The following is an 18,693-nucleotide window of genomic DNA, read 5'->3' on the forward strand; positions in this document are numbered from 1 at the left end:
CTGTACCCATACAGTAGAAGAATACCTATGTAGTCACTCCAAAGATAACATAATGATTTAACCAAATGTCTAGTGAACTCAGGACTGCCCAAAAGTTAATCTGATAAATAAAAGACAGGTTTAAATGTCCCAAAATGCAAAGCAATTATGCCAATATTCTATTGAATGTTTCAGTAAAGGATATTATGAAACAAATACAAAGAATCTATAGCATGTTAGAGGACTGCACCTATTATTACACTCAAATAAAATCCTATCAGATAAGAAAAACTCCTCCTAGGAATTCTGTTGAGAACATTTTCTGGAATCTATAGTACTAGAAAGTTCCCTTAACAAAGAGAAGTTAAGTGACTTGACCAGGGTCAAAAAGTATATAGCAAAAGAAGGATTTGACCTTGGTTCTTCTGTCTGTCTATCCATCAGAAGACATAGCCTCTCAAGACTAAAGTCAAGTAATATTAAAAAAGTTAAAATCTAGAATATTTATGTTACAAAGACAAAGTTAATATGTGTTTAACTCTAAATTACAGATTGCTAGAAGATTCTTATTTATACTAAAATTCTATTTCTAATTTCATTTTGATTTTTTAATTTTTTCAGTTGGATATCACATACATAACCCAATATTATGACCAGTTATATGACATTATCTGACATTTCTAAATGAGTCATAACCAGGCTTTTTGTGAAGGCCACAAATATTCTTATTTAATGCCTAAAGTTTTTCAAAAGACAGATATGATTGGCTTCCATGATCAATAGAATTTTTTCTGTATTTTTTTGTGAAATTAAGTAGAATAACCAGAATAAAGGTAGTCATACAAAAATCAATGATTTGTTCTCATGTAGATTAGAGTGTTTTCAATAGTGTGGTTAATTTAAGTAATTTGTACATTAAAAATAACACTGATAGCACTTAAGTTGATATCATTAAAGAGATTACATTTACAACATTTCAGCCCACTAGGAAAAATAAAAAAAATAAAATAAAAAAATCCACACATCTGTCAATGATTGGTTACACTACCATTCTCATAAGAGTAGTCACATGGGGCCTTTCTTCTGAAACTATAAAATGTCAGAGAGGAGGGTCATGGAGGTAGACTTTAGGGATCACCTATTTAGGGATCAAAACCATTATTTTTATTTTATTGAGTTACAGATTATGCAACTTTTATAATATTCCCTTCTAATCATGTTGTTGATCACTACTCTATTGATAAACAACCATACTCAACTTCCCTTTTATTTTTCTCTTCCCCATCCTCCTGTGCTCTTTGAGAACATACTGTAAACATTCTGACTACTTCCTTTTTAGCCAGTCAACAATTCTATTCTCTAAAAGGCCCAACATCTCCAAGTAATAAGCAAGTACTCAGTTCAAGGACCATCAAGAAGGAACTGGGTCAACGCTCATTTAAAACATTAAAATTCATAATCATCAAAAGAGGGAAAGTGATAGACAAGGTAAAAAATTACATGAATGAATATGAACCTCCATAGTATATTTTCTAATCCTACTTCTCTTTCCCTGAACATTTCTAGTTTCTCTGACCTACCAGAAACAATTTATTCACATCCTCTCATCCCATCACTCTGTCATATCTATTTTCCTTTACATAAATGTAAAATGTAAATGAACTAGAGCACATTGTAATGAAATCAATTATTTAAAGCCAGTCACTTAGCTAAACACACTATCTGGAAAATATACAGAAAAAAAAAAATTTCTGACATGCAAAAGTGCAAGCAATTTCAAGAGTTCTTGGGAAAAAAGATGTCTTATATGTAAATGCAGCACAAATATTTATAAACATTTATGATATTTATCCTGCATATCCAGACTTTTAAATATTGCAGGTATCACAGGAACATAGATTTCAAGTTGGAAAGGATTTTGGAGATCATCTTGCCCAATCTCCAAACATTTCCAGGATTTTTGTCCCTCTGACAAGATTAATTGTCTGATAAGTCTTTATTTGTTTAAATGGGAATTAGTGGTAAATGAGCTGAAACACAGAATAAAATGTCTATAGTTTTATTTACAAGCCCTCCCCCAATTAAAACAAAACATTACTAAAGTAAGGTTGGAAATATTTTTCTTTCACTCCTTTTGCCACTAACTGCACTGTCTCCACTTCCTCATCATCCTAAAACTCTTTAACTCTCTATCATGCCTTCTAATAGAACTAGTACAACTCTTTGTTCTAAATTAATTGAGACCTAGAAAGAGTGCTGGACGTGAAGTCAGGAATACTTGGGTTCAAACCCTGCCTCTGAAATATGATTAGGAGCAATTCTGTGTAAGTATTTTAATTCCTCTTGCTCTCAGTTTCCCATTTATAAAATCATGTTGTTGTTTTTGTACAGTCATGCCTGACTCTGTGATTGCATTCAGGGTTTTCAAGGCAAAGATAACAGAGTGGTTTGTCATTTGCTTTGCTAGCTAATTATACAGATAAGGAAACTGTGACAATCAGGGCCCAGGGTCACATAGCTAGTATGTGTTTGAGGCCACATTTGAACTCAGGTTATTCTGACACCATTCTATCTACTGTATTATCTAGTTATTATTCATAAAATAATAGAGGTAGGTTAAAAGACCTCTGAGGCCCTTTCTAGTTCTAAGTCTACTTCTATGAATTAATAGGAATTGATAAGATAATTAAAAATTTTTCAAAAAAAAGAGTAGAGAAAGAAGAAAAGAGGACACAGCACAGAATTCTGCAGTTTTACCTATATTAATGGGGCAGGAGAGTGATGGTAATCTAATAAAGATAAATAATGATTAGGTAGGAAGTATAAGCCTTTATTAGATGAATGATTATGTTTCCTCTCTGATTTCTTTGTCTCCATTCTCTGGTTTATCTAGTCTATTCTCTGTACTACTCCCATATTAAACTCCCTTAATTTCCATTTATTTTTTCACTGTATCTCTATTATTTACTAAAAAAAGTCCATATTCCTTGATCTGGCACTGAAGCACCTTCAAAACTAAGTCTTACTTATCACAGACTCTCGTATTTTCTACCACAAAACTTATGAAACAAACATTAAGAAAAAATAGCTTCTTTGATTTCAAAGCATTTACAATCTAATAAATGAAAAAGATTCAGGGTTCTTTGCTTTTTCCCCCAAATTTCTTTAACATGAGCAGTTTTTAAATTCTTCTAAAGTCATAAAGTGATAAAGCACCAATTTCATTATAGTCCCAGAGAGCCTGAAATAAGACTTCTTTCACATCCTTGTTGGGGGTTAGAGAGAGAAAGTGAGGTTATTACAGCTCTGACAATATAAAAAAAAGAACAAGTATTAACACTGATATCAAAAGATTTTTTAAGATCATATAATATGTATCAATTACATCATCTCTCCTCAAAACTCCTTGTTCAAATTTTCATGACTAGTTCCTTTTGTAAAGCAGGGCAGCCTTGATAGAAACAAGTAACACTCTGGAACAATGCTTTACACATTATTTGGAATAAATATTAAATGTACAATGACAATCTTGAATATGAACTATAGAACTTTAGAGATATTTACCTTCACTATATTATTCTTCAACTTTATTTTTCCACTTTAAGGGTACCAAAAACAAATTAATTCATGCCAATATGTTGCATCCTTTGGGGAAAGCAAAAACAACAATAGACCTCAAAAGTCTGTACAGAAACATTTGCTGTGGGTGCTGGATGAGCCATATTAAATGCATCCCTTTTTGCTAAAACACATCTGTTGAATCTTCCAGAAGGCAATATTTGTGCTAAAGCTGGGCAATGCTCTTAATTGTCTTTGTGTTGGAGCTAGGCTATGATCTCTTTTGATGTCTTGTCAGCACCACCAGACAATATGGTTTTGGCATCCAGATCCTTATGGATGTCAACATTGAACTTCATGATGGAATTATAAGTATTGTCATGGAAACCATAAAGTCCTATACCTAAGAAAAATGGTTGGAAGAAAATTTCTGACGTTGGTGATACTAATAGCCATGACCTGACTATCAAAAAGCCTATGGCTGTTTTCTAGAAAAGAACTGGGGCAGATAGGTGGCACAATGGATAGAGAATCAGGTTTGGAATCAGGAAGATCTGAGTTCAAATTTGGCTCAGACAACAGCTATGTGACTCTGGGCAAGTCACTTAACCCTGTTTGCCTCAGTTTCCACATCTATAAAATAAGCTGGAGAAGGAAATGACAAATTACTCTAAAACTGTTACCAAGAAAAACCAAAATGAAATCACAAAGAGTCAGATATAACTGAAAAACAACTAAATAACAACAAAAAAGATCTAAATGGCAATGGTTATCTTCTCAAAATCTTAGACAAGAGCATAACACTATTCCTCTTTTATTTTACCTACAATTTCCTTTTCAGCTGTGTCAAGGATGCTATGGTTTTCCTTAGGAACTTCATGAGGTACTCCCTCAAGTCACTACTAGGAAGAATCATAAGAAAGATGGCCTGAGGTTGGGAATATTCTTAAAATAAACAAACAAACAAATGAATGAATAAATGAGTAAACAAATATATATATATTTAGAGAGAGGGGGGGCAGTTTGGACTGCACCATCATAATATCAATGGAATCACCAGAAATATATAAGGAGAGTACAATCTGGATGACAACATCTGTGGCTAGAGTACTGAAAGTCTTGATCATCATATGTGAATATATGTAATTTTCCTCCTCTATTGGCTTTGAGAGTTTTGTTGGGGAGTGTGGATGGCTTATTTGAGTAACACAGGATGATCTTCTACAGTGGAACTAAATTTAGAAAATATGGAGCCAGATCTCCCAACTTGTCCCAGTTGGTGACAATAATATATTAAATAGGTGACCTCAGGATCACCTTATCTTTATTGTTTGGTGCTTTCCTCCATGTCACTGTCTTTCAAGGTCATACCAACCATCATACTACATGTTAGGGACATTCCAAAATGGAAGGGAATACAGCCTAGAGGTCACTGTCTCCAGAAAATCCAGGTTCAAATATTCCAGAGCCATCGTCAACAAGAAGGCTGGCAATACTATGACAAATTTTAAAGTGGTAAATACATGATATCCCTCAGAGAAAAAGAAGATGGTGTAACATCTGGAGTTGGGAGTGGGAAGGAGGGATTCTTCGGAGTGTAGTAACTCAGAACCAAATGTGTATATTACTTATCTCTTTTTTTTAGGCTTTAACTTCCTTAAAGGAAAATATGATATTTTGTTCATCTGAGCTCCTTGGAGGCATGGACTATTTTTTGTCTCATTTCGTATCCACAAGGCTTAGCATAGTGTCTGACATATAGCAGGCACTTTATAAATGCTTAATGACTGATGAATACCATCTATCTCGGAAGTAGGCAAACTATATATAAATATATAGTTTAATTGTCTAATTTTGTCTAAATTTAATTGTCTATTTAAACAATAACTGTCTAAATATATATGTACATATATATTTAGAATTAATGAATAAAAGAATTATTTCCAATACTAGGTATACAAGGCAATTCATAGTACGTCCTACTCTCAAGGAGGCTTGCAATGAGGTGGATAAATGGGCAAATGCACACATCACCACAATGTAGTACAAAGGAGAAGAAGATGAGAACAAAGGCATCCAACAGTAAAGAACTTAGTCCAGGAAGGGTGGTGTCAGTGTCATATACATAGAAACACAATTCTATATGCTAACTCTCTAATGATTCTTTTCCTTTAACCTGACTTCATTCTAGCCACAGCCTGGTAACACTTACTATTCCAGATACTAAGAAAATAAAGGATACCATTTCCATTCCTTTTGGACACAACATAGAAGGATCATGGTTATGTCAATTCCCACCCCAGTGCTGAAAAAGCCTTTCCAGTTTCCATGACAATAGGCACAGAATTCCAGAAAGGAAATTACTACTACTCTGTTTTCATCCCTTCTCTTCTCATATATTCTCTAGAAAAGTAGCACTAAGAAAGTCCAAACTATCCCACAAGCCACTAAGAAAATGCCTACGATTTCTCAGGGTATGCTCCTCTTCCTCTAAGTTAAACTACTAATGAAAAGTCCCTTTTTTAACCCAAGCATAGTGCATACAGTCCAAAAGAGAAAAAGGGTTGAATAATCTTAAATAATTTGCATTTTCTGCCCTATAATCAATAGTATGTAAAATCTGATTAGAAATATATTATTCACAATAGAACTCTATCTGGTTATTACAACAATAAAGTTTGCATAGTGTGGTAAGATTTGCAAAGCACAATACAAATTTTATCTCACTGGATCCTCACAACAATGCTGAGAATAGATACAATTATTATTTGCATTTTGCAAATAAGGAAACTTCTGCTAAGCAAGTTCAGTATCTCCTTTAGTTTCACAAAACAAGGAGTAAAGCATCTGACTTAGATGGGCCTAGTCAAACACCAGCATTCTTAGCCACTATGCCACCTAATACATTATTTTTTTTTATTTTTTTTTTAAACCCTTACCTTCTGTCTTGGAGCCAATACTGTGTATTGGCTCCAAGGCAGAAGAGTGGTAAGGGTAGGCAATGGGGGTCAAGTGACTTGCCCAGGGTCACACAGCTGGGAAGAAGTGTCTGAGGCCAGATTTGAACCTAAGACCTCCCGTCTCTAGGCCTGGCTCTCAATCACCTGAGCTACCCAGCTGCCCCCTAATACATTATTTAAATACAGTGAATGAAAAACTAAAGAAGTCTAAGTATAGATTTAGAAATAATTGGTCTTTTAAAAACAGAGTGGGGCACGAAATTCAACAAAATGAAAAAAAAATGTTAAGGCATAATCTGCCAGTGTCTGATAGTTAGGTCAAATTGCTGCAAGACAATTTTCTTCATTATTCCATTGCGCTTGGGTTTCCTCCAAAAAGATTTTTAACGTGTTAATCCATTTGATTCAGTATACAAATGAATAATCTACTTTCCTCTCAAACTGGAAAACACAAGATATTTATTTCAATCACCTGAGGAGGCTTAGAATCATAAAGAAAGGCCAAAGGAAAAAAATGTCTTTCAAAGAGCTTAACCATTTAACTATAAAAATAATGAAAATATTACAATTTTGGCATACTGAGCTATGATAAATCAAACTTCTTTATGAATCTACTCACTATATTAATATTTGTAGAAGTTCTTTACAAATGAAAAAGTAAATGCCTTTTTTAGAATATCTTTCTCTTTGAGAACCCACATCAGCTTTAAATTTAGCTCTACAACTTTTACCAACAGTAATGTTCTCCTCTCCATCAAGAATAAAAAGCTTTTACCAATCTGTCACCATTTTTTTAGTATTCCATCTATTATGGTTTATGAGGAGCTCAGGTACATCATTTTAAAACACTCCAGAGTTAAGAAAGAAGCAAAAATCAACGCCCACACATTCAAACACTGAGGTGTATGCACTATCAAAAATACACTGTTATATGACCTTTTGTGAGGCTTTCGAAAAGTCACTTTCATATTTTAGAGCTAAAATGAGAAATATTGACTGTAATAGAACTGTTAGCTTAAAGTAAAGCTCATTCATTCTCTTAATACTGCCATTTTCCCTTACTTTGTCAATTCTATCTTGGTTTACCAAACTATAAGTCATGAAAGTGGAGTGGATCACATGATACAAAATGAATGAGACATCAAATGGAAATGCTGATGGTATCTGCCTGACAAAAATGGATTTTTTTACTTTTCATTCAGATGTTTTTTGTGTCATGTTAACTAAGCCATGTATAATAGAACATCTGAGCCTTTAATAGCTTTTTAAAGTGTGATAGTAAAAATTCATATTATAAAATAACTTGTATCAGATGAATTTGTACACATACATATATATGCATTAGAACAAATGGATAGAAGTTGCAAAGAGACAAATTCTAACTTAATAAATCAAGAAAAACTTGCTAATAGTTATAGCTTTCAAAAGCACAATGGGAGATGATGGACTCCTCTCCTTGACAGTTTTCAAGAAAAGAATGAATGGCCAAATGTCAGATATATTATAGTGGGAAATTTCTTTGGGGAAATTGATTTTTCTATTTGACTTTGAAATCTCTTCTCACTTTTCAATTCTGCAATACTGTGATGTCAAATAAGCACATAAAAGAAAACCAAATTTGGCATTTTAAAAATTAGAATTGAAAATTTCTATTATTCTATCTACTGACTTTAATTGTAATAAAACTACAGTGAATATATTAGAATGAAGATACCTTTTGAAAATCCTTGATATTAACCAGGCTGAATGAAAATATGTGATCCTTTGCTCCAACATACAGTCTACTCCGTTCCTCATCCAAAAGGAAAGTATGATAACTGGAGCTGTTAGTCAGGCCACTGAAAGTGATAACATTGTTGGATTCCAACATTTCTGTAAGGTAACAAAGCAGACATCTGTGTTAGTTTGATGACCTAAAAGAAGAAACACAGCCTATATCACACACTGAAACAAGGGCATTTTATTCTGTGATTATCTAGACTTGGGTACTTTGTAAGAGGTTATGCGTGACAATGGAACCAACAAGTTGTCCATCTAAACTTACTATTTCCTTTTTTATAGGCTCCTAAAAAAGTAGAAAAGATGCTGAGTATCCTCAACTATGGGTCGAAGACCAATAAAAAGATTATTGCAACAACTTAATGGCCAAAATTATCTTCCTGTAGTGTAGGTCTAACTATGCACATTTTTCCCCTCTTCTCCTTTCTGTACTCGCCTATAGTGGCTCTATTACTTCAGGCTCAAATATAAAATCCTTTGTCTTTTTAAGCTCTTCACAATCTGGCCCCTTCCTAAATTCCTCTCTTTCTTACATATTTTCCCCTCCATTCCACTCTATAATCTAGACCAGTGATGGGCAAACTTTTTAAAGAGGAGGCCAAAGGAAAGGAAATGCTCATCTGTCAGCCTGTTTCTAAGGCAACTCTTTTGAAGTTTCATTGTATTGTATCCTACTCATTGTATCCGTCAGATTAGGAAGAATATCTAGGCTGGATAGAAAATTTCAGGGGGTCACATCTGGCCCATGGGCCATAGTTTGCCCATCACTCCTCTTAGACTAATTCATGCCCCTGTATTTGCCTCATTTCCTTGTCTATAAAATAGACTGGAGAAGGAAATACAAAACTATTGCAATATCTTTGCAATGGAAATGCCAAAGAGGGGGAGGCGCAAAAAAAGACAGAAAACTCAACCAACCAAACATTATCTATGCCTACAATGGTCTTCCTCCCAGTCTTCAACTATTAGGATCCCTGACTCTTTTAAAATTTAATTCCTGAATTTCACTTTTCCCCAAGATGCCTCCCCTTGCTGTTTAATGGCATCCTCTCTAAAGCTAACCACTTTTCTATTTTGCATCTGTCTTTAATGGTTTGATTTATAGATGTTCACTTTTCAAGCTGAAGCAAAAGCTCCTTGAAAACAGACTTTTATCTTTGTATCACCAATCCTTAGGACAATGCCTGGCATATAAGAGTGCTCTAAAAATTCTTACTGAGTGATAGTCCAAACTTTTCCTTTTTACAGATAAGGAAAGAAACATATAAGGCAAGTGATTTATCAATGTCCCACACCTGCAGAGATGGGTCATCTGACACCATCTGTAGCATTCTTCCCACCATACTGTTGTGACTTACACAAACATATTTGCACTAAAGTCATAATATATTAGGAAGATAAATAAGATTGATAGATATTTGGCTTCTTATTTGATTACACATCTGTATTAAGGGTGGTGGAAAACAAAAACATTAGACAGATAAACTTTGCCTATTATTAGCAATGCTACTGTTGAAAGTCATGACCATTAAGCTTTAGTTTCTTTATTTATAAATGGTGATAATGTTACTTTCTTTATTAGCCTAAGAAAACCAAGGTGAAAAAAAATGTTACACAATTATGCAAATTATTATAAGAGTGAAGAAAATTCTGAAGAGAAATGAAGTAGTTCTCCACTTCCCAGAATTTGCATATTATGTAAATTGACACCCTTTTCTTCCCTGATCTATTTATATAAGGTAAATAATTATAATCTAATTAAGTATTAATTCAATTTTAATAGGCAAGTGTGAGGTGCTACTTCTCTGGCTTTAATGTATAATCAGCCATACGATAAGACAGAAAAGAAAAGATTTAGTTCAGTAGAAGATATCAGAAATACAAATCTACTTCATGAGACACTGTTGTATGCTGGATAGTTGGTTGATCTTTTTACTTGGACAGGAACAAAATGGCATCCCCGGTGATGTCTTTTGACTAACACATAAATTGTATTAAAGTCAGTTGGAGTTGCATGAAGTTATCAGCCTCATTCTCTCTTCCAATCTCTGAAGTAGAATGGCAAGACAAAATTGAAGGCTAATGTTGATAGCTCAGGATGCAACAGATAACCTTTGTTTCTTCAAAGTCTAACCAAGCTCTAAGTGCTCCACAGCACTAGCTTCTAATGCAATCATGGCCACTGGAACAAACTCTTTTCATTTTCCCTTTCTTCCAGAGTCTTCTCATGCTTGAGGAAGACACTCCCTTAAACTAACTGACAAGTTTGAAACCTTTTGGTTATTCTATGTTAGATAGTATACTAGATTTGACATCATGAGAAAACTGACTTCAAATCTCTTCTGTCACTTAAGAATTATTTGCTACATATAGCCCACTTAACTTTGAAAGACCCTCAATTTCTTCATATGTAATAAAAAAAAATAGTACTACTTTTATTAACCCTCCTCAGAGGGCATTCGTGGAGTTAAAACAAGACAATAAAAAGGGGCAAAATAATTGTGACGCACTTTGTAAACCTTAAAGCACCATACAAAAGACATGTTCTCTATATAGAGAGAGATATCCTAAAAAAGTTTAGATTCTTGAAGTATAACAATCACTCTGAAAATAGAAATTATTCTAAGGTTAAATCAAACTAATGAACTCCTAAATTCTTTAGCAACCAAAAAAGACTCTGTTTTCTGTTAGCACAGAAGAAGCAAACTCTGTTTTACAGATGTTTTCCATTGGTTTATAATTTTGCTTAATTTTCTCTCATCAGTCTTTTCAATCTGACACTAGTTTCTCACTTTTAAGATTCTTTGCAACAGAATGACATTGCATTAATGTATACAATTCTTGTTAGTTTGCTTTCCAAAATAAGCAAAAGAACTATAAAGTGATGTTACCAATCACTATTTGTAGAATTTCAGATATAAATAATTGAAAAAATGTTCACTGTTCATGAGTATGAAGCAATAGTCTAAAAATGCCAATACTGTCAAATTAAATTACATCTTTAATGTCGTATCAATTAAACACCAAAGGAATACTCTATATAACTAGAAGATATTAATGGAACTTAGATGAAAGGAAAAAAAGTCAAGCATTTCAAGAGGAAAAATGAAAAGAAATGTGAATGAAGGGCACCAATACCTCACACTTTGAATAAATATAAACTCTAAAAACTTGTATGTGACTTAGGAAAACTACTCCAGAAAGAAGAAAGCAAAATCAGATGAACAATTTATATACTAGTACCAATATTATAAAAATAAATGTTTTGAGAACTTTTAGAAACTTTTGAAGAATGAAATGAGCAAAACTAAAATAATTTAATAGCAATAAAGTAAAAACTAACAATTTTGTAATTTATAAGAACTAAAACTTAAAAAATAATTTTATGATTCCAGAGAATTGATGATAAAGTCCTCTATCCTTTAAAAGAGGTGATTTATTTAAGGAGCAGGATGAAATATTTATATTTTTTTGCATGCCCATTAAGGGAATTTGTTTTGCTTGAATAGAAATATTTATAACAATAACATTTGCTTTTTTCTTGCTTTTTTTAACCAAAGGGAAGGAAGAGAGAAAAGAAATTGTTTCTTATTAATTAAAAAATAAAGAATAGAATGCTACAGATCTTTGATGTTGTATATACTTTCAGCTTATGTCATGTACTATTCATTTTACTTAACTTTTATTTTGCTATAAAAGACATTTCAAAGTGGGAGTAAACTGTAAATGTCTGCAATGCAAAACACAATACAGCAATAAAATCTTAAAAAGAAAAAAAATTGAGACAAAAGTTTTGTTGAGACTCTCATGACGTCAAAATAAGTGATCTAAAACTTTAGATTGCTTACTTTCTCTTACAATGTTCTCAGATCAAAACATTGGGTTTAGAATCAAAGGCTTTTAGTGATCTCACTTTTGAAGGTCTTGATTTTCTATCTCCCTTATGTTAATCTTCTGTGCTTCTCTGGAATGTTATTGTTTAGTCATTTTTATTCATGTCCAACTCTTTATGTCCCCTTTCAGGGTTTTCTTGGCAAAGACACTGTCTTGGCTTGGCATTTCCTTCTCCAGCTCATTTTAACAGATGAGGAAACCAAGGAAAACAGGGTTAAGGAATTTGCCCAGGGTCATACATCTAGGCAGATTTTGAACTCAGATCTTCCTGACTCTAAGCCTAGAACTCTTATCTTCTGTCTCTTTGGAATGCATACCCATTCAAACATTTTTGCCATTCAACTGCTTTATCTTTGAACTGTCTTCTTTTGAGTTTTAGATTTAGATTTTCAGTTTTCTTTATTGTTCCTGATTACTTAACTAAAATTTATCTTTTATTAATGGTGACATCCAGGTAATGGAAACTGAAAAAAATATTCAGAAATGTGAGAAGTGTTACCCACATTTTGCCTCCATCACATCTCAGACCATATGTTTTGCTGCAGTCAAATGACTTTGAAAAAGATCAAACTAAATCACTGCTCAATTAGTTTGTCATTAATGCATCTGAACACAGTGACATACAAATATGCACTGGCTGTTTTCAGGTCCAGATGTTCTGCTCTGTAGCTACAACTGAAATCTTAACACATTTAGGCAATCATAAATTGAACCTCATTTGCATATTAGTGATAGGCATAAGTTGCAATTGAAGTTCTCTAGTGTCTTCATTATGCAATTGGTAATCTAGGGCTCTCCACTGTTCCTGAAGGTGGAACTGACTCTACATTCAATAAATATTATTAAGGGCCTATTTTATGGCATATGATATAGGGTTCTAAAGAGCAATTAGGTCATTGTTCTTAAAAAACTTAAAAGTAGATTTGCCATGAGGCAATGAACAACAATTGCACGATTAAATCATGAAAAAAGATATGAGAATTATAAAGTCTTATGAGAGCTACAAGGAAGGAAAGGTAATTCCCAACATTAGCATGAGAGGCATAGATTTAAAAAAAGGCTTCTTGAAGGAAGTATCTCTGCCTGAATTTGTATTTTAAAAGACAAAAAAAAAAAAAGATTTCAAAAGGACCTGTGGGAAAGGATATAATTCCATACATAAAAAGGAGTTAAATTAAAGGATGGAAGGTAGATGTAAAGAAAGAATGGGGAGAAGTGAAAGATTAACTATGTAAGTATAATTGTGGAGAATTGTAAATAAAAACTAAGAAGTTCTAATTTGCATATCAGTCTTCCTTGCTACCTGGTTCACTACCTATCATCCTTCACTTCCATCAGATTGTATCCTCCCTAAGTGGACAATTGGTGGCACATATTTCTTGGTATCCCAAGCACCAAATAACAAGGTTTGTAGATAGTAAGCACTTAATCTTTCTTGAAGGGAATTGTAAGAAAAGCAGATTTGATAGAAAAAAAAACTTAAAAATTTAAAAATCTGTAACATTGACAATTAGTATAATTAAAGAATTGAATTATATTTGGATTCCAACAGAATATATACAAAATTACAAATTTCCAAAGTTAAAGAAACATGACTTATACAAACAATTTGCACAAAGTAGTATAAAACATATAATGGAAGACATGATGACCAGACATGGGTGAGCCAACTATTTTAAGAGAATAGGGCACTGAGGGTACAGAGTAAATAGAGCACCAAATTGAGAGTCAAAAGGACCTAAATTTAAAGTTGTCTTCAGATACTTTCTAGCTATGTGACCCTGGGCAAGTCACTTAACCCTGATTGCCTACTCCTTGCCACTTGTAGAATTGATACTAAGACAGAAGATAAGGGTTTAAAAAACAAACAGAATAGGAGACAACAAACAGAGTTGTTTCACAAGTGAGACTGGAAACTGGTTTCCCCATTTTATTCTGTATTCTGTATTAATTATTGATTGAGAAGCATTTCTAATCGCTAGAATCAGTACTTATAGATTAGAGGCAGATTTAATTGTGTAGGACTTCATATTATAATTTATAAGAGTTTAACTGCCCCATTTCTCTGAGCGTTAGCCTAGATTCAATATCTTATCCCAGAAGGATGGAAGAAAGATGAGTCAATGTGGACATTACATATTCTGTCTGGTCATAAGCCCAACACCAGTTATAGGGGACTGCCTAACACAGGGCTTTTTCCAGAAAACTTGAGTCAACTGTTTTCCCTTTACAACGAACTTTGGAAATCGCCTTTTGCAAGCAAATCAGCATGATTTTTGCCAAATATAAGCCCATCTACACCTTTACCAACTGCATAACAGATTGCTCTATTCTAATGTATTCCTGTCTACTGAGGGTCTAGGCATCTCACTTGATCGATAACTGCAAGCCTTGTTATTAAATTGATCACGTTCAGAACTAAAATGCCAAAGATACATTTCCTACAACTTGTACACTGATCCTCCTCTTCTACTCCCCCAACCCCAAACACTTAAGTAGTCATAAGAAGATAGCTAATGCCTTACTAACATTCTTGATAGAGGGTTTGTTGTAAAACAAATAAGAATCCCAAAGTCATATGAGGGGTTGTATGTGATTCATTTTGGATGAGCAAATAAACTGATAGAACTTTGAAAATATCAATTTAAGTCCATTTATGACTAACAGCTTCTGGAGAGATGATGGGCTTTCATTGTTTTTTAAGCCGAATTTCAGTTTAATTTAATTTTTTTTAATTTAAATTGTGTGTATGTGTGTGTTAGTCTAACACTGTGATTTCCTCTTTGTAGAAACCACTGATGTGGAAATTCCTTTAGCAATGCAGACTGGTAATTCGTTTGCTACCCTTTTAACTTATTATAAGTTAAAGGAATTTAGTTAAAAATTGCTTTAAATTTTTAAATTTAAGTTAATTTAAATTAAAATTTAAAAGTTTAAAAAAGTTAAAAAATAAGGAAAAAATTGGCAAGTTTAATTCAGTTAGGTTCCAATTAAACATCATGGCTTCCTCTGAAGTCACAAAATTAGGATACATATATGTGTTTGTGTGTGGTGTGATAACAAAATACACTTTTAAAAGGTTAGCAAATAATTTTGGGATGGTATCTCTTTAAATTTGTAATAACAGATCTTTATCAAAGGTTCTGAATTAAAATATTCTAGATGTTACTTTTTTCCTCTTAGACTAAATTATTTTTATATTCTAAATATTTCCCCCCATATATACCATCATTCCCCTTCAGGTAGTCTCTAATTTACAGTTCTAAACAAGTTGTAGAAGAATGAAGAGATGATATTGTCAGTAATCAATAATGGCATATTCTGTAGGCTGTTATTGATTGCTTTTGTCAACTGCTATTCTTACATAATTTTTTTCAATAGAGAGAACTTATACTAAATATTTTTAAAATGATGAAGTGCTGCTACATCTTTGCATCATACATCGATATAGTTTTTCTAGTTTTCTAATTATTTTAAAAACAAACACAGATTTTTACAGATGATTATATTACCATGACCAAGTCAACCTTTTTGAAAAGTCAGTGAAATTAATGCTCAATTTTAGAATGCATGACCCCCCAGCACTAGCCTTTTTTTAGTAGGGTGGAGATCTCCACACACTTGACCTTCAAATAAAAACAATAGTTACCCTGTTCATGTATTTGTTGACTTCCTTTATGCCTTTTTCTACAAAGTTTATAGCATGAAGGGTAACAGTATTCTACCAGTTGCTGCAGCCAGACAGATTTCTTCTATTCATTTTGATTTGAAGATCATGCCTTTGTTTCTTTATTCATGCCTTAAACTTTGTCCTTAGACTTTTTATTTTCAAAGGTCTCAAATAAAACGGAAACCTCAATCATCATAGATGTCTCTTTCTTCAGTCCCTCTATCCAATCAGGGTAAAATCTGTAAAAGCCTGGCTATTCCTTCTTCAAAATTCCCTTTAATTTATGTTTCCACTGTGAAAAATTAAGCTTTTTATTAATTCATGTTCCATCTATTGCATTTGCCTCCTCTCTTCTTACCTCTTGTCTCTCTAAGTTTCCATTTCATAGAGAATACTTCCCCAGAAGAACCTTCCTATAGCTCAGCTTTGATTGGATTATTCTCTTTAACCCTTAAAACTTTTAGCAGTGTGTCACTCTTTATTCTGATACAATTCCATAGCCTTCAGGACCCTATAAAATCTGGCTCCAATTAAACTTTTCCAACCTTGTTTCTATACTTTCCTCATGAATACTGTAATCTCCAGGCAAATTACCCCACAATTGTTCCTTTTCCTTACCTAAAAATCTTACCTCAGGCCTAAAGCTGGAATATCTTCTCCCTCTTCACACTCCTGAAAAAATCTATTCATTGTTCAAAACCCACGCATTTTCTGATCACCCTAGAATTCTACATGAATCTATGACCCAGACTTTCTGGAAGAAGTAGTTATACACATCATGGGGTCTCTGAACAGTTAGCAACAGAATAGCTTGGCAGACTGTGCCATTTTAATCTCATTCACATGTCCATAAAATTAGGGAAAAAAGATATTGCTACAAATGCTGTAGTTATGTACGTTCTGTGCCCAAGGAAACCTTTTAGCTCTAATGACAGAAATCAATCAACCAAATAACTTCTTTTACTTGGAAAATTGGCCTCTCACATAATATCCTAATGGTTTTTTTTACATAAATGTGTAGGTACACACACACACACACACACAGAGAGAGAGAGAGAGAGAGAGAGAGAGAGAGAGAGAGAGAGAGAGAGAGAGAGAGAGAGGAGAGTGTGAGAATGGGAGAGAGAGGCAGAGAGAGAATAGGGAATTGTCATCCTAATATGATAGCCTTCTAATTCCTTCATACACTTAAAAAAAGATTATGAGTTGAAGGAGGGCTCTCCAGCCTCTATGGGGCTTAGAAGATTCCTGTATCTCTTGCATGGAGCTGGGTGCCCTCTCCCTTTGTCCAAGAGCTGAAGGAGTTTTTGGCAAGGTGCAAAGGAGACCTGGATGTGAGGAGAAAGGGATGACTAGGAATGAGAACAAATGTTTAGGTTGGTGACAGCAATCTTGGTGGCATCTATCAGGTAGAAGAGATAACACAAAGAGACCTCTCTCTCCATGTATCAGTAATACAACCATTCTAGAATCAGAAACTTGGCTGCACTTTTACAAGAAACTTGAATTCTTCAATTAACTAGATTTGGAGCTTGAAATCGTGAGGTAATTGCATGCCATGCAGCTGAAGTAGCCAGGGAAAGGGTATCTTTTAGCAATGAAATGATGAAAGTCATATCCCTTAACTCCTTCTCAAAAAAAAAGCTACTGAAAGGAAAAAAAAAGAGTAAGTGCTTCCACTTTTCCTCATTCAATAAACATTAATTAAACATTTGCTCTCTGCCAAACACTGTGTTTGGTATATGGAATAAAGGGGAAAAAATGGGAGTAACATTATTTCAAGTCCTCCTCCATTAGTGAATGAAAAGAAATGAATGAGAATATAGGCAGTGATTCAGAGGGTGACCAGGTAGGCTGTTATTAAGGATAAGGTAGATCTCAATCAGCGCCAGCAAATTGAAAGCAAAAGGGAGAGGGATTGATTGCCTTCAGAAAATGTCAAAGCTATAAGGCACATATGACAGAGCATCAGGTCTGAATTTAGAAGGTAATGGGTTCAAATCCAATCTAAGACACGTCTTAGCTGTGGGGACCCTGGGAAAGTCACTTAACCTCTGTTTACCTAGCTCTTGTCCTTCTGACTTGGAATTTTTACTAAAACAAAAAGTAAGGCTTTAAAAAAAAGAAATAAAATAGCAAATTTCCTTTAACAACCTTAAACCTCTCCATGAAAAAAAAAGGTCCACATTTTTCATTCTACTGATGTGTTCTATATGGCTGAGAGACGTGGGATACAGGCCAATAGTGTGCTGCTAAATGTTTAACAACTGGCTCTCGGGGTTTAAAAAAAAAAGTACTTCCAACACATTAAGTTATTTCCATTTTTAGCATTTTCTCTTTCACATTCTTAAGTCTATACGATTAATAAAACAATAAATCAAGCCCTGATTTGTGAGGTTTGCCGGTTTCTGAACAAAAATGCTCACAATGACAATTTGACAATTGACTAGGAGGTGGAAATTTCCATTCTAAGATAAAAGGTAAGGGTTTAAAAAAATAATTAGCTAATTTTCAGCCCGTCCCTTCTTAATAAACACTCTCTAATGAACAGAAAGTAAATATCCCAAAAAGGGCAATAAGGAAGAACAGGAAGCATATTTTACTTAATAACCAATGGGGAACTGGGGAAAAGTAAGAATAAATTATATCAAGTAATTTACATATATAAAATATGTGCCTGGACTATATGAGCAAATTAAGAGTAGAACAAGTGGACAATTCAAGTACTCCATTTATATTCTTGAGATTTCTGGAAAAAGCAAGGAAAATCTCTTGCACTCTAAGTAAATTAACCTCTGCCTTCAGACTTACAAAAGAATAGGGACAGGATTTCTGATAGGATGAACAGGTACA

The 18,693-nt window shown here is 33.7% G+C and overlaps 1 protein-coding gene across 1 annotated transcript in view; it reads right to left on the reverse strand.

Moving 5' to 3' along the window:
- SEMA3A (semaphorin 3A) overlaps positions 1 to 18,693 on the reverse strand; it is a 296,356-nt gene that overhangs the window by 201,409 nt on the left and 76,254 nt on the right. Inside the window, exon 2 of the mRNA XM_044677729.1 lies at positions 8,212 to 8,369. Within this exon, the coding sequence (XP_044533664.1) occupies positions 8,212 to 8,369 (158 nt within the window). The remainder of the gene's footprint in view (positions 1 to 8,211; positions 8,370 to 18,693) is intronic.

This window comes from Gracilinanus agilis, chromosome 5 (genome assembly GCF_016433145.1).
Source record: "Gracilinanus agilis isolate LMUSP501 chromosome 5, AgileGrace, whole genome shotgun sequence".
Taxonomy (NCBI): domain Eukaryota; kingdom Metazoa; phylum Chordata; class Mammalia; order Didelphimorphia; family Didelphidae; genus Gracilinanus; species Gracilinanus agilis.